Below are 17,357 nucleotides of genomic sequence, written 5' to 3'. Positions count from 1 at the left end.
AGCATCTGTTTGAAATATGTAGTAGACAATTGCTTTTTTGGCTCTGACTCAGGTGGTTGAAATACAGGACAAACAGACTACTGTATATAAGCTTTCCTCCAGCAATGAAAATTTTTATTAACTCTCTTGCATAGCAAACTCGGCTGCCTAGCTTCCAATCCCTATAGAATCATCAAGGAATGTGGCTAGTTATTAATTCTGGTGGTCAAGCACAGGGTGGATATGCTGAGACTTGTCTGCAATATGTAACCTCACATTTCAAAAAATAAAAATTAAAAAAAAAAAAAAAGAGGGAAGAAAAAAAGCTACAGAGGGAGGGGAAAAAATAAATGAGTTCTGTTTAGTTCATCATTCATATGTGTAAAATTCCAAGCTAAATACTAGCTCTGTACATAAATATGTCAGCCTTGTCAAATGCTCCAGCCAAAGAAAACACGGCCTGTGGTGGAGGGGTTCAGAATTACCCTCAGAGCCATGAACCTGCCCCACCTTCCATCTCTGTGTCAAATTCAGGAGTTTTCTCACATTGGTGCTTCATAAAAGCAACCTGTAAATGCAGCCTAAATTCACTCTTCTCATTCCACCCAGCTGAAGGACTGGGGAAAAAAAGAAGAATGAGGACAAAGGTACGTAAACAGAAATTAAGGTCCTTGATCCCCAGGAGACTTAACTTTATTTAAAAGGATCTTGGCCACCTGTAACTGAGTAACAGTGGCCACTTCTGCAAAGCTTTTGATCACTGAGAAGCCACATGAGATGGTTTCCAGAATTTAATGTTGAATAAAACATCCTCTTTAAGTTGTGGTTACGGGCTAACTTGAGCCAACCTTTGCCTGCTATGGTGCATTACAGGTTGCTGTTAGCCTTTTGTTGCATTTCCAATGTCATAAATACCTAATAGCAGTGGTCAGCATTTAAAAATAAACACTTGCCACGTGTTTTCTACACAAAACAGTTCCAACTGTCTGAAATCCTACTGCTCAGCAGATATTAGCAATTTTTTTAAAATTTATTTTTAATGAATACTTAGCAAATAGATTACTGAGTATCTGGACTTCGCTTAAAGATCCCCTTGAGTTTTTCTGTATTTTTCATGAAACAAGGCAACAGTCTAGAGCTAGCTGTCTATTTGCTCAAGTTAATTTCTGCACCAAGAAATGTAATAGTTTAAATGAGTTCATTCCACCAATGCCATAAATCAGAGAGTGTGACTGCAACACGAAGAGCCATCAAGGGCTGCATATGGCACACTCCTCTGTATCATGACATGTCTCATGGTGCCGAATCGCCATAGTCTGATCCACCACAAGCTGAAGCAATGCCCTTACACCATTTTATGATCATCACACTTTGTAAGTATCCCATTTGACCTTTCATATCTCTTCCAGCTTCCCCAAGCGAAAGCCCAGAGGAGGACGCTTCTCATCCCTTCCTTACAATTGCAGTTGCTGGATGAAAATAATGCGACTCTTATCTCTCCTCTTTCTTATTGCCAGTAAAAAGCAGAGTTTCCCATCCAGCTTTCAGCTCCTGCTGGCTGTCCATCAGGAGCACAGGCTCTCTGGCACCTCGGTTCATCTGGCAAGCACTTGCTGTGCTGCTGAACGTCGGCTCACGCAGGGAGCGCCCGGCCCCGGCCGCCTCTCCAGCAGCTCCCTCACAGACAGATAGGATATTATAAGCACCACATGTGGCTCCCTGAGATGGTGGCCAAATAGCATTGAGACCTACCCTGAGGCTTGTTTCTGCACAGACAGCAAGCACCCCGGCAGCCTTCAGCACACCAGGTACCTGCTGAACTGTCCCCCTCCAGCTCCCACCCAGGGAGCTGTGGCCATTAGTCTGCAAAGCTGCACCCAGCATCTCTGGGCATCTCATCAGGGAGCACTGCAGATGTGCAGCCTCTCAGGTAGTGACTACTATAACTCATCCGTGTCCAATTCATTCCCAGAAAGGAATTGTTCGAAGCTGGAACCCAAGAGAACAAGAAAGGTCAAACCCTGTAACCTCAGGACTCAAATCCTCTTTCCAAAAGAAGCCTGCCGTGCACAGGCTCTGGCCAGAAAGCAATTTAGATGCACAACCACACACAACACACTCTTCCATCCCCACCGAGTCATACTGACCCTGAAAGAAAGAGCACCCTCTCCATGGAAAGGTAGGTGCTAGATGAAAAAATGCAGATTGTCCTGAGGAAATCTTGGAAACTGAGCTACAAGTCCATGCTGGAATTGGATATTCACACCATTTATCAAATTTTCCTTAAATTATTTATCCAAAGCAGACAGCAAACCAGGCCAGTAACACAAAGAAATAATACCCCAGCCCAGCTCTGAATGCTACACCCAGAGGACTGTAAACTCCATGTGCTATTCAGTAACAAGTAGTCAACTCTTGTCACCACAAAGGTAAGGAAAAGAAGCAGATGCAAAGTACCCTATCATACAGTTTGCAACCTTCCCCAATGCATGGGATGTCAGAACATCCAGAGACACAGTTATAGTTCAGAGAGTCAACCACTTAGTCAACCACTTTATCCTTTCAAAATATGGTATGTGGGAGTGATGCATATACTGAAACCATAAACAGTCCTAAATGCAGAAACTTCATAAATTTTCCAAGTAAACAGTATTTTCTGCTTGAGCATTTTGGTTGATGTAATAGCATGGCGTGACCTGAGCACACTCCTCTGAGTGAGCAGGTTTCAGCTCCTGATCTCTCCAGCTCCCCATACCTTCAGAGGTGCCCAAAGGAACCCTGGAGGTGCTTTACTGAAAGTTGTGCTCATCTATGTCTTAGGCAAAATAAGCACTAGCTAAAAGTGCCTGATTAAATGCTACACATAATTCTCATAATAAATTGTGAAAACAGTTAAAAGCAAAAAGCAGTGCAATAAACTACCCCCAGGATTGCCTCATTCTGCAGTCCTGAGCTTAAGGACTTGCTTTGGTGCTGGTGTTGCCTTACCTGGTTACACAGCAGTTCCCTTTGGTGGTGGTGAGATGCTCAGCTATGAGACCACAGAGGCTTTGCCTGGCAATTGCTCACTACGGGTTTAACACCTCGTGCTTGCAAAGTATCACCCTGAGAAGGAGACAGGGTAGACGACCACACCTCACCCCTGCTAAAGCCATGGTGAGGGCAGGCTGAGCAGGCATCTCCTTGCTCTGCCATCTCCCCTTGTTCAGCCAGATCACTGGGCGATGCAAGAGCAGCAGACATGGAGAAATGACACAGGGGGCTAGAGACGGATGAGCTAGTTTTATCAGCAATACTTGACACACATACACTTCTGAAGGGGAGCACCCATCTTCAGAACTTCTTAAAACTATGGTCTGGTAGCTATTTTCTAGCCCAAAACCACTCCTCGTAAAACACAGTGAAACTCAGAAACCTAAAGGTGTGGCCTTTAAATTTAAACATTGCCACCTGTCATCTTTAGCCTCTTTTTTTTTGTTACCTCCACTCTTAATTCTCCTTTAAAATTCTATTTAAATTCCCAGGATGAAGCTGGATCCCACAGTATGAATTCAGGATGTTCAGAAGAGTTCTAGGAGCTCCCAAACTAGCAAAGAGCCTCAGGTAGTTGTGTAACTTAATTATGGTTTATCTGATAAAATGCCACCTTCATAGCAGAGACCCCAAATAACAGGCTTTTCCTGAAATATCCAGAGTCTGATTAATCTGCTCTTCTCCTGCCTTGCTCTGCCTTAGCACCACCAGCAACAGCAGCAGTGTTACCCCAATGTGAAGCTGAAATAAATCCACTGAGAGACAGACACACCACAACACACAGGAATTAATGTGCTTTTTACTGCTGTCCGTGTACAAACACACAGGGAGGGAAAAAAAAATAATCTAGAAATTTTTCTTTTCTTCCTCGTTTTTCTCAAGTTCCTGGCTATCATTCTGAAATGTAGATATTCCCATCATGCCTCGGTGTTTTTCAGCCCCATGATGCCCTCACTTTTGATTGTGTAGATGAAGTTGAAGTGCACAGGGTATTTACTGATCCAGTTATCTTGTTCTGTGACAGGCAGAATCAATCAATCAAGGGGCCAGCTTTACGCTTACGTATTCCAGGCACATCTCCGCACTTCAGGATACGAGATCACAGTGTTATCCAGCCAAATTTGATCAACAAATGCAGTTCCCCTGTGCCACAGCAATCTCAGATGAAGATGTTATTATGTGGAACTGAGCAAAGTGATAAAGACAGTACAGAAAAGGGAGGAAAAGTCCAGCTGGACCTTTCTGACAGCCTCTATATACTATGGTTTCAGCATCCCTTTTTCTGAGGCGAACAAAAATAGCACATTCCCAAGTAGCTGTTGCAAAATGCTTTCTGGCCACCCTGTATCTGTTGGTACTTAATGAAAGAAACATTATTTCACAGAGTTTGCTAACATACTCTTAAATATTGGACAACAAATTACAGTCCCAGCCACTCTATTTATGGAGATTTTTATAACACAGGATCACATACTCGATTCGTCATCACTGTTGTGAACAAGCCTATCAAAACCTGAGAGCCCAAAACACATTTTTAAATCACAGCTGGCTTAAGAAACATTTAAGTATTTCTTTTTTTAATTTTTTTTTTATTTATTTTTAAATCCCAGCTACAAAAAGAGGCACGTGAATGTGTAAATGTTTCAGTCTGTCTCGAGGAGAGTTGACACTATGCTTTTATTTTGCCAATAGCTTTTCACTTCGCTATTGCCCTACAGTTATTTTACATTATTTAATCCAAAATACCATCTTTTTGATTCTACCTTTCTTTGCATTTTAAATCTTTAATGGGAGCCTTTGGCAGTCCATGGGCACAATTATTAGATATCTGCAGAGCAAAATTGAAAAATTAATCATACTTTCCATTTTATATTTCTGTACTATACATAAAAATTATCTGGTCTTAAAGCTGCATTCTGTGGCCCTCTGATATCCTTTCTCCAACACAGTAAATACCCTGGAAGAACCGGTGTATCTCACATTCAAATCTCTTCAGCTAAACAGTTATATGGAGAAAGCCATGTTCTCTTTTCAAGTGCAAAATTTATTTCAGATCAAATTTCAATTAAAAGGCATCTGCTGCTACTTCTCTTATGGACTGGCTAAAAAATCAGGGTAAAAAGTGCCCTAGACTAAGCATATTGATGATACTCAAGTTGTTTATTACCCTTTTATGGGCTTGGGTACTTAAATTACAGTTTTTCACAATTGTATGCAAAATGTGTAACAGAATCCTTATGCAGTTTATTATAGAAACTGATATATGCATTAATCTGACCTTTATCTAAACAGACCCTTAACCACAGAGAAAAAAAACCCAGAGGCATCTATCAGCATGTGAGCAGTATCAAAACTGCTAAACCTATTAACTTTGTTTTCCTTTCACTATTATTAAACTGGAAAGCAAAATTCAGCTGGAAAATTATGCCATTTGGGTTCCCTTGTCATCATGTAACAAGTATGAGAAATATATGTGCAATAGCCAAATGGCCAATAGACAAAACACCCACTCCAAGTGACGTACTGTTTTCCATACCACTCAGACAAAATCAAAACAACAGAGCTGTTGCAAACAAAAACAAAATAACATTTCCCATAAGCATTCCAGACAGAGAAAATTTACAGGAAAAAAGAAAGCTGGGAAAAGAACCCAGAGCAAAGTGAATGTTTGTACCTCCAGCCATAAAACCCACTTCTGCAGAGTTGGTAAACAAGAGTTGAACATTAAAAAAAAACACATAAAGGCTAACAATTGATTAATTGTCAAACTTTGGAGTTAAAGATTGACGTGGGATGAGCGGCTGGGAAGGCTTTTGTGGGGGGAGGGTTTGTGGGGGAGGCTGGGCAGCCCGGGCAGCGCTGCCCGTCCCTCCTGCCCCGGCCACGGGCACAGGAACCAGGGAACACGTTTCATTCAAACGGAGCAGGATCCCAGCCGGCACGGGGAAAAGCAGCAGAGATAGAGCAAGGAGGGGAAAGCAAACAATCAGGCTGATTGCTTCGGAGCAGTATGTTCTGCAGAGACTTAAAATAAAATCCAGCTTTTTTTGTTTGTTTGTTTTGTTGCTGGTTTGTTTGTTTTCCCCCTCCCCCCCCCCCCCCCAAAGTCCTTCCAACTCTCTGTGCAGCCTGGCGGAATAACAACTTGAAAAAGTGAAGATGTTGCTTTTTTATAGCTGCCTCACATTTATGTAACTGTTAATGCACCCGCTCCCTGGAAGTTCCCTGTGTTCAGCTGCGGTACCTGCCCAGAAATCGCGGCAGCGCGGCGAGAATCAACAGCTGCATTTGACTATTTCAGCCCGTCAGTTCCCAGTGTCTCCATCACAGCGAATTCCTGTCAGCTGCACTCTGGCTAACGCAATTCCTATGTTTTGCCTGGCAGTAAATGGACGCTCCTGCCCCAGCATCATCTAAACAACTCTGTTAACATTTGCCCCCGAGCGTCTCTCTCTTTGTCCAGTCCCTGTCTTCTAACAGATGTCATCCAAGTCTAATCAAGCATAAAATGGTCATAAATATTTCTTTCTGGTAGATTTCACATTCGCATTTCATGCAGGGACATGATATTTTTCTGCTACCTCCAGGGAGTACCTAATGCAAAAACCAGTTACTTACATTCAAGGCTCATGTTCCTTTAGTAAAATGCAGCACATGTTCTCAGTTCAAAGGCATAAAAAGGCACAAGACTTTATCTTCTTTTGTTTAACTGCACCTTTTTTTTTTTTCCCCTTCCCTACTAATGTGTGCCTCAGCCTCCATCTAGGTATGACATTGTCCTTCCCTTAACAGGAAAACACACAACCACATAATGCCAAATTTTGACCCCACCACTCTCAAGCACCAGTATTTTTAAATTTCATACTCCCACACCTTAATTGTTGCACAAAAGATATTTGTTTGGAAACACCCAGCTATTTCATTTAACTGCCTATTTAAAGACTTCACAGGAGCAGAAAGACATTCTGGTTCTATTTTGGTTCATTTTACACAAAATCTTGCAACCTGCTTCATCATATTTTATTAAAAGTTAAAATGATTCTAGGATAAAAAATTAAGGTTCATACCTACTTAACAGTTGATAAAGACAATCATGAGTTATAAGCAATTTCCAGTATTTAAACTTTGATAATTATGGGGAAACTATTCAAGATAATGAATTCCTCTAATTGTCAGAATCATCAGAGAAATTATATTTATCCTTGGTAAACTTGGTAAATCATATGTCAGACTGGAGAGTAAAACTAACCCTGGATTATTCACAAAGCCATATGTCTTATTATTTTTCCCCTGTTATGTTTGTCAAAGCAGAAATATGACATTGCTATTTAAAGTGAACCACACAACACTTAAGGATATAGATCACAACAGTGAAGCTGTTTTTCCTCCTCCTTCTCCACTGAGCCTAATATTTGATTACTGTTAGTCAAATCAAGCTTTCAGGCAAATAATCTCCATTTTTTTAACTTAATGAGATGTGGTCATGTCGACAACAGCTTGCAGAAACTTTTAATTCCAATTCCTGCAGGCTGTGCTGGCCTCTTTTACAGCAACCACTGTATGAATGAGTCAAATTTGCCAAAATGGCTTATGTAGACAAGTGCACACTTTAAAGAGGCACTAATTAAAAATACCCACTGGTATCATAATTTAAATACCATGAAAATAAACTGTAAAAGTAGCTCAGCTACAATCTTATGGCTTTCCTTAGAGCTCGTTTACTTTAACTAGACGATGTTTTATTGCAGATGGATTCCTAGCTACAAACAATTTTTCGTCTTAGAGGAATTCAAGATTTTGATATAATTAAACAATTTATGTTAATATTTGTTTCACACAAGCTATTAAGCAAGCCCCCCAGAACAAGTGCTAATTGAGAAAGATGCAAAGAAGTAGAGTGCTGAAGTAAGCAGCAAATTTATACTGTTGATTTACTGATCTATCTGCAACTTCCCCCCTCATTACAGCTTACTCTCTCCCTCTCATTCTCTGCTATAAGGCTCCCAGCTGTACTGAATGCCATTAAAACACTGCCCTTGGATGCTATTATCTAGTGCTTTCCTTAAAAAAGGAAGAGGGGGGGGAAAGAGAGAAAGAGAGGAGGAGCTTGGTATTATTCTCGATGCACTTCCCTGGCCACAACTACTCCAAAATCCCTTTTGTTTTTCTGATTTTTTTTGGCAAGGAATGTGCACAGCACAGCTGTAGTGCAACAAAAGCAGATGGGAAACCAAAAATAAAATTAAAAGAAAGTTGGTGCTGAGAGGGTTAAATCTATTTAAGGGGTTAAATATGCAATTACTGCTGACTAAAACCAGAGAGACATATAGATAAATAGAAGAAATGAAGTCCCCAGGTTCCATTCAGAAGCCTTCATCACATTACTACCAGACAGAAAACTCTTTAAGTACCATTTTCAGATGTTAAATCATTGTTCGTGCAGCACATATTCTCACTATTCCTGGGGGAACAATATCTGAAGACAGCGTGCTAACAAATGCAATCCAGTAAACAGGCATTTTTCCTCTTGTTGTTAGTACCTTTGTGTTCCAGCTCCCAGCTCTGTCATCCATGCCTTCTCTCTGCTTTGAAGTTAAAGTACTGAATGAGCGTTGTCATCTATTATCCAGAGCGTGCATGTAGATTATAAATAAGAAATAAAAGTGACTTTCAGTACACTGCTTTTGCATTAGCAAGTTGCCTTCTCTGTTACCTCCTCTGTCCTTCATACTTTCCTACCAACATTATATTAAAAACCTGACTTTAAGTGTTTCCTTCAGAATGCTATGAAATATGTACACAGCAGAGACAAAAGTTTTATTGAAACAAACAAGTCCAGCAGTTTAACCAGGTTCATGAGTTCAGCTTCAATAGACTGTTTAACCCTTATCTGCAGATGTCCTTCAGGCCCCCAACACATTAATTGCATCCCCAGCTTCGTTTGCATGCACACTATGGAAAACACAGACCTATTAATTACACTGAAGTTTATTTACAGAGAGTCCTTTTCTACTATTGATCAATTATTTATTAATATTTTCCAGCATAATGAACTCATCTCATTTTTCATCTTAAGGCCCCAAATAAATACTTGTCTCACAAGTAACAGTGCTGACCTATTTCAACTGTGTCTGCTTGTACCTGGTCAGAAAATTCTTCTCCAAGAGACTTAGAAATGTTTCTTACGTTGCTTCATCTGAAGGAAGAGATGAGCAAAAAGAATCTGCACTTTCAGTGGCCAAACCTCACACCACAGGTCTCCTGCAAAGCTATGGTGGCTTTGTTCAGACACTGTGGTCCTATCTGCTGGTTGCTCCTGAAGCTCCATCCCAGCCCACCACAATGGAGCGATGTATTTTTCTTTGGTAGGGCCAGTTTTCCCTCTTGTCCACAGGACTGAACAAACTAACCCCTCCTTACTTGGCAAATTTGTATCTTGCCCAAGATTACTTGCAAGTAAATGCTCCCAGGTTTCATGAATTCATCTAACACTAGCTGTACCTCCCTACAGGTACCTGTAGCATGAGGGGATCAGCTCCTAAAGACAAGATCAGAGAAGGTGAAAGCTGGTCTTAGGAAACATGAGATCAAGTACAAAAGGGATTCTTTGCTGTCAAAGCATAATATGTCGGCTTGTGATAAACGTGAATTGCTTCATATACCAAGGATCACTAGATATTAGCTGCTCTTTATATGGCAATATGGTGCAGGGGTTTCAGACAGAATATTGTTTTATGTTGATCATGATAAAACTCCCTGTAGCTTTGATAAAGCCTCCATACAGGCTTTTCATTCAAACTAATGAGTGATACTGGCTGTTGGATGCCGAGACACGCTCTTGATGCTTTCCAATGGTTCAACTCGTAACTAGGAATCAATTCAGCCTGGATAAGCAAGAGTGTTACTCATCTAAGAGGGTCTGAATGATGATCCCGTTCCCTGTGTTTTCCCATGGTACATCTGAAAAGGTACAGTGACAAAGGGAACACCACATGCTGGCAAAGTACATCTCTTACCAGAGAGATCTCCTGGGTTCAGCCTGCTCTGAAAGAACAGTTGGCTCACACTGTAATCAGCCATCAAACAACTCAGACCCGACGGGCTATTCACTTAGCACAGGCCTTTGCTGCTCTGTTTTCCAACATCTGTTTCAATGCTTGTCATCTCCCTGCTTTAAACAAATGTACTGCAGATGTCTTGTCTTGTGGACGACAGAGACTTGGCAAAGACAGGAACAGTGGCCTCCAAATGACAGAGGCACAGCTATGGCAGTTGTTATTGGGGGGTTCTGGATGGACTCTGTGCAGTAAACGTGAAATGAGTTTTTAGACTCACACCCCCAGCCCACGTCCCCCTTTGAACCTTCTGTTTTGTCCTTCAGGTTTTAGAGACTGATGAAAGACAGGGATCAGGATGCAGACTGAGATGCAGTCTACTAAGACACGTGGCCTGACTCTTCTCAAAAGATTTATCATTGACATATGTAATTAAATGGGAAGACACACTCATTTGCTCATCTTTTGCTCCAAGGACAATCTGATACAAGACTGGAGATGGAGGGACATGATGTGTGGTAAAGATAGCAGCTTCTGAGAACAGATTCTAGCTGAAAACAACAGAAAAGAGACTTCCTCAGGCTTAGATTGTGCTTCTGGAAGAAGGAAGAGATAAAACAGGACAGACACACATGGAGAAGAAACAGGGATGGGTTACTGAGAGAGGTCTCAAAGTGCATCTCTCCAAGGTGTTCTTTTTACACAAATCCAGTTTGAGCTTCCTCTAGGAAAACCAGTTAACTGAGACTCTGCATTGTGTGTTTTTTGTTCTTTTGCCCCTGTGAATGCACCTTGCCTATAGCTGTTTGAGATGTGGCTGGGGTGAATTATGTCATTAATAAGGTTCCAACAGCCTCAGTTTTCATTATGTTGGTTAACTGGGGCAATGGCTGCAAAGAGGCTGGAACAAGCCTGGCACTGGCTGCTCTTCTGCAGCTCTCTCCCGCCCAAGGAAGGCAACACAGGTTTGTGGAAGACCCATGAGAGACAAACACACATTCTATTCCTGCCTTTGGTCTGCATGTAAAGACTGGGGGAAAAAAAAAATACATCTATTTTTCTAAAATCCACAGAGAAAAAGGCTTAAGACTAAAGAGGACTTCACAGCAAACCTGGGCTGGTGGGCTGCCCTGTTCTGTGTGTGGCTGAAGTGCCCAGCAAAGCTATCAGCCAGAATCAGAGAAGCTACTACTGTGGGCTCTCAGTGACCTTGGAAGGATCCTCAAACAGGAACACGGCACGTGCTTCCCTGCCCCCAGGGAAAGGCACATATTTTTGCTCACAGTTTATGAATCTTTGACGTGCAGTCCCTATGACACAGGCTTGGAAGACCATATCTTTTATTTATTATGCCTAGCAATTGTCCTTGTAACCAATTAGGAAAAAGAGAAGGTGGTCAACAGCAACTCTGCAAAATAAAACCGCTCAGCAAAGCAAACATTATACCTTTTGGAGAACAAAACAACAACTGTAAACAGAGCTAATCACTGCTAAACCCTTATAATCCAGTCCTTGCCTAAGTTAAGAGACTGGAACCAGGAGTAAAACACTAAAAAAAAGCATTAATCGGAGGAACTGGTCAATCATTTCTCAAGGAAAAGAAGGAATCAGTACTATTCTCAACTCCTACTGCTGACCGTGTTGTGAAAAGGGGCTCAAAGCCCACCCTGGCACTAAGGGACAAGGGTTTCCATGCTGCCTGCCAGGATGGCTGCTCCACAGATGGCACCTTGGGGCACCAGGAGAAAGGCTGGGCATGGGCTTCACCCTGGCAGTTGTAAAAGACTGATCGAACAGAAACCAGCCTGCTTTTAGCTCCTCTATAAAATATCTACAGTTACCAACATCCCCTGTACCTTGTTGAGTAGTATGTTCAATAATATTAATAGACTCATATTCACCATATCTTAAAAGCTAACAATCCCATTGCCAGCACTAATTAAAAAGACAAGAAGCTGAAAAGTAGCAGTGGATTATTTCTTCAGTATGGATTCTTGCCTAGGTTTAATAAAACCTGCTTTAGTGTTACAACCTTACATTTGTTTCAAGAATGCTATAAAAGATAAGCCTGTTTTTTGTTGTTTATTGACTTGGAGGGTTTTGGATCTGCAATGTAACATTACAGCTGTGAGAAGGCAATGAAGTAGATCGTTTTCCCTGAGCAAAACAATGCTGCTGCTACCTGAATACCATGTCTGGGATGATGGCTGTGAAGAAACCAGCACATCTGTTCAGAAAGAAGACCTGCGAATACCTGAACAGACAGTGAAATGCAGGATTGGGGAGTTTCATCTGTAATGAACCCAAAGAAGATGAACCTACTGAATCTGAAGAAGAGAAGACCCCAGGTGGACCTTATAGTGACCTTCCAATACCTGAAAGGAGCCTGGGAAAGATAAGAAGGCTGGGAAAGACCTATTCACAAGGGCATGTAATAACAGGACAAGAGGTAATGGTTTGAAGCTAGATAAGGGTAGATTTAGGTTGGGCGTTCGAAAAAAGTTCCTTAAGTTAAGGGTGGTGGATCAGTGGAACAGGTTGCCTAGAGAGGTGGTGGACATCCCACCCCTGGAGACATTCAAGGTCAGGCTTCATGGGGCTCTGAGTAATGTGTTATACTGTGAGATGTCCTTGCTTATTGTAGGGGGGTTGGACTAGATGACCTTTAGAGATCCCTTCCAACCCAAGATATGAACCTTTCCTGTGACCTTACAGAAAGAACTTCACCTACAGCTACCAGTGAGTGCCACAGCCAGCTTTTCCAGGCAGCAGTCTGCATGGCTTCTTCCCTGCCACTAAACCAGAGCTCCTATGCACTCATGCTCAGCTGACCTGATGTCTTCACCCACCCTGCACATAAACACCAAGTGCATGCACATTCCTAGTGGGAATTTTTACTGCACCACAGGACACAACCTACCAAATAAAAATATTGCTCTTAACTCTCAACTGAGGATAAAATTAATAATGACAGAGCAGTGCCTTAATCAGCCTCTTCATCAAACAAGTTGTAGACTTTCCAACAAAATGCAGATCAGTTGCTTTCCACACACACCTCCCTGTCTTCTCCAAGTTTGAAGAAGTGGATTGCCATCACATAGCAGCAGGTACATAATGCAAGACAACGAAGTAAAGATAAACCTCAGCCACTCTCCCCAAAGCAGAGTTTTTCCTAGGCAAGTTCATCTTTAGATGTAGTTTGTCATTTACAAAGAGGCCAGAAAAACTCTCCTGGAGACTGCTGAGACTGGACTTTGAGAATCTGAGTGCTACAAATGCTTTCCCATGCATGAAGAGAATTCTCTCTCATTTTATTTCTAATTTTTCCAGCAAGATGCTGGGCCCCACTACTCCATAAAAAGTTCCATTTCGTGTTCCTTGCGCCTCTCTGACCTTTCTCCTTCAGTGAATCACTTAATTATGTGGAAACTAAAATGCAAAAATTATGATGGTTAAAAGACACAAATACTCTAGCTTCATGTGTGAGAGAGGAGCCAAAACCCCTCAAGCTGTGGGTCTGCTGCTGAATAAGGAAGCCAGAAGATCCACTCTCTGCCCACACAACCCTTGAGAACAAGCAGGGACCTTACCCCTATTTTATCACCTACCTCACTGATCATTGGAAAAAGGAGAAAAAAGCATGAATGTTAGACAGTCAGTGGTCTTACAACATTTCACTAGCATTTCAGTTCTTTCCTGGCAGAGGTTTTTTGGTACCACCGATAAGAACAAGGAAAATGTAAGGAAAACTTGATTTAAGCGTGTCAACAGCAACCACATTCCTTTAGCCTGTGATCACTCTAATTCAAATAGACAAGATTTTCCCCCCCCCTTTCCTGCACTTAATTTCCAGGTAGTTTGTTAAAGCCTGAAATCCCACCTGAACTTTGGAAAGTCTTTTTTAAAAAAAAATAGATAATTTTAAAAAGGACCCATACACAAATATTTGGCTAAGTGACCCATAGCAAATTGCATAATGCCAGTTAAAAGTTGTGTTTTTTAAGTATCAGCCCCAGAGGTTTTATCTGAAACAAAACCCCGATTACTTCAGATTTTGGAGGCAAACTGTGACCTTACTACAAATTCAAAACATTTGTGATGTGCCCCTCAAAAATGATGCCTCTTGCTGGAGAAGAAAATCCTTTCAAAAAATTTCTTTTTTCATTTAATGAGGTTAGTAGGCCCCAAACATGCATGTAAGAATTAGTTCAGCCGTGAAGCTTGATCAAAAGAGGTCACCCAACATGGAAATCCAATGCTCGAGCGAGCAAAAATGACCCATCTCCAGGCAAGCCACCACCTCCTGCTCTGCCTGTCCCCGTGCCCTGTGATGCTTCTTCTCTAACAGTCTCAGTCCTTAACCCTTACGGTCATTAAATGAGACTCAGGATTAGGTCAGCACACAGAACACAAGGAATTATATCCATTTCTTCTCAACATCCCTCCCCTGGGTTTGCCTGGGAGTGTGCTCTTCTGAGAGGGTTGGGGGTGAAGAGGAGAACTGCACTGATGAGATTTGTGACACATTGCCAGATAGATTAAACAGCCTAACTCTCTCCAACCCTTCACTTTACCAGCCTTACCTTCAGTAGCTTGAAAAAACCCCACCATAAAATAAAGAAAAGCCCTTAAAAGAAAAAGAAGAAATATGATTAAAAATAAATTGAAAAGCCCAACTCGTAATAAAGCTGGCACTTGCCCCAGGCTTCAGAAACGTCTGAGACATGACACTGACTTTACAGACACTCTACAGACACAATATATAGCTTTTATAGGGGAAAAAAGATTCATATTTGCACTATTTAAAACAGGTTGCAAATACAGTTTGTGTTTTAAAAATGTAATGAGCACAGCTAACAAAATAGAGAAAGAAACAACAAAACAAGCAACACTTATCCTACAAAACTGTCATTATATAATGTCACTGTTTACACTAAGCCTCCAAAAAATACCTTGTTAATTTCTTTTAATTAATGGGGTGCTATACAGTTAAATAAACTCATGAAGAGTATTCATGACTTTTGCATTTTTACTTCATATCCCAATCTTTATTTACAACATCACTGTCATAAATTACAACAGCACTGTTGACATTCTTCTCACTTGCTGTGATACCCAATGGAGAAAGAACATAACACAGGAAACCATGGCATTTGATTTTGCTCTCATTTCAATGTATTTAAGTCAGACAAAACTCCACTGAAATAAAGGGCTACATTAGTGAAAACTGCTGCAATTCTGCTGCTGCTCCTAAGGCACTGCCAAACAACCTCCCCATGCACAGCACCTTTCCAAATAAAGTTCAATTACTTCTAAAATATCAGCAATCCATGCAACTTCTTATTAGTGTGAAATTCCTTAAGACTTAATTCAGCAAGGTACTTAAGCACATTCCTAATTTTACAGGCATGAGACGTACCAGTGACCTTAATAAGACCAGTCATGCACTTACATTTAGGCACATACTGAAACATCTTGCAATGTTGAAAGCCACAATGAGGACCAGTTCCATGTGAATTCAATACTGCTTTACACCTTCCTGGATACACCACCATTTTAAGTTTGCTACATCCCAGGTTTGGTTGCATCACTTCTTAGACAACCCTCAAAGTATGAAGATCAGTGGAGGAGTAGTCTCTAATAATTTGTGTAACATCAGCCATTTGAAACAAGACTTTATTTCTATCTGATGGCTACTGAACATCTTTTGCAGCACATACATGTGCTGGATCATAGCTTTAAAGCATTCCTTTGTGGAGTTTCCCTAAACAGGGTTGCTGAATGTGTAACTTTATTGCTTATGAGTAAGCATAAGCAAATATAAGGGGAGAGGGCACACCTACAAAAACAGCTGGGAACAAACATACCACTGCTGAATTTTCACATGAGATGCAAGGCTAAAAACCAAACCAGCAAACACATTTCAGAAGCTACATCTCTTCAAAGAGCCCACATGAACCTAAACGATTACTGCTTGGTCTTAATTTACCAGAAGAAGTAAAAGCAGCTATTGTAAAAAACTAAATAAATACAGAAATAGACACCCATAGACTAAAGAGGACTTCTGGATTTCCATGTACACATAATTCAGGTGATTACATGTCTAATGACCCAGCTTCTGCATGTACATGCTTGTATCCACACACGCAACTGCAGAGCCCTGGGTGCTAATGTCAAGGTGCTTTGAGGGCTCACATTTATGCAGTCATTTATCAAAGGCCTTAGAAGCAAAATAAAACAAAACCAAGGCAAAGAAAAAAACAATCATTTCAGCAAGTGCAGCAAAGTGGTAGTTTCCCCCTTACCCTTCAACAGTTAGAGAAAATTTAAGGCTTGTTGATGTCAATAAGTAGTTATAACAAAGACATTAGTAATAGCAAGGATAGAGAATGCTGTGTGAATGTTCTCAGCACGGTTCATTGACAAGAGATCTAAAAATTGAATTATTAAGGAAAAAATCATTGATTCTAAAATCCAAGGAAGGTAGCCAGCCTATGTTAAAGCTTATTTGATTTTTCCAGTGCTGCTTCATTCCTAAGCTCTCAGAGCCACAGCTTTTCCATTGAAAAGCAAAAGACATTTTACGCACAATTTTCCCTCTACTAGAAAGAGGTATATTGTGCCCTTCAGTGAACATAAAATTGATATTATCATCTCTTAGTTTATATCTCACTACTTAACCTTCAGATTAAAAGTTATTAGATTTGAATGACTAAGAAGACATCATGTCACCTTCTGTTCAATGTTGGGAGATGGGGGAACTTGGGGGAAAACTCTGAACGATAAAAACACAAAGTTACCAGGAGCATAAAGTTCTTTTCAACACTTTTGGATGAAAAAGCACAAGCTCTACAAATGCAGAGATCTTTTCACCACGTTGTAATCATCAAATATTAGTATACTGGAACACACAATCAGAAAAAACCCAATAGCCTGCATGGAGTTTAATCTAAACTTTCAAATGGCTCCTTCAATAGCAACAGCAGTTTAATAATTAGGCTTTATGTCCCTTCAGACAAAATGACTCAACACGGACGCTCCCTCAAAGTCTAACAAACAAACTTGGTCTAACCCAGTTATGTCAATATGAAACAAAGACTTTATCTTGGATCTAGTTTAGCAGTTTTGTTCTGAAGAGATAAGTCCACATCACGATCAATGGGACCATAAAACTCCTGATGCTGTTTGCAACTTCTCCCCATGGATTTTCAAAATAAGATGAAGCTCACCAAACTATTAAAAAACCACAAAAAAGAAAAACAAAAAACCCTAAACATCATGTTAATTTAT

General features: G+C 40.9%; 1 protein-coding gene across 6 annotated transcripts in view; it reads right to left on the bottom strand.

Annotated features, from left to right (window-relative positions):
- FOXP1 (forkhead box P1) overlaps positions 1-17,357 on the bottom strand; it is a 307,907-nt gene that overhangs the window by 139,909 nt on the left and 150,641 nt on the right. For 4 of the 6 annotated variants that reach the window (XM_009996886.1, XM_009996884.1, XM_009996887.1 and 1 more), the window contains exon 2: positions 14,368-14,373. The exons of the other annotated variants lie outside the window; for them this stretch is intronic. In XM_009996886.1, coding sequence (XP_009995188.1) covers positions 14,368-14,373 — 6 coding nt within the window. The remainder of the gene's footprint in view (positions 1-14,367; positions 14,374-17,357) is intronic. 6 annotated transcript variants of the gene reach the window in all.

Source organism: Chaetura pelagica, unplaced genomic scaffold (genome assembly GCF_000747805.2).
Source record: "Chaetura pelagica isolate M959 unplaced genomic scaffold, ChaPel_1.0 scaffold24, whole genome shotgun sequence".
Lineage (NCBI taxonomy): Eukaryota > Metazoa > Chordata > Aves > Apodiformes > Apodidae > Chaetura > Chaetura pelagica.
Note: the sequence above shows the minus strand (reverse complement) of the source record. Positions and strands in the feature narration are given on the sequence as shown.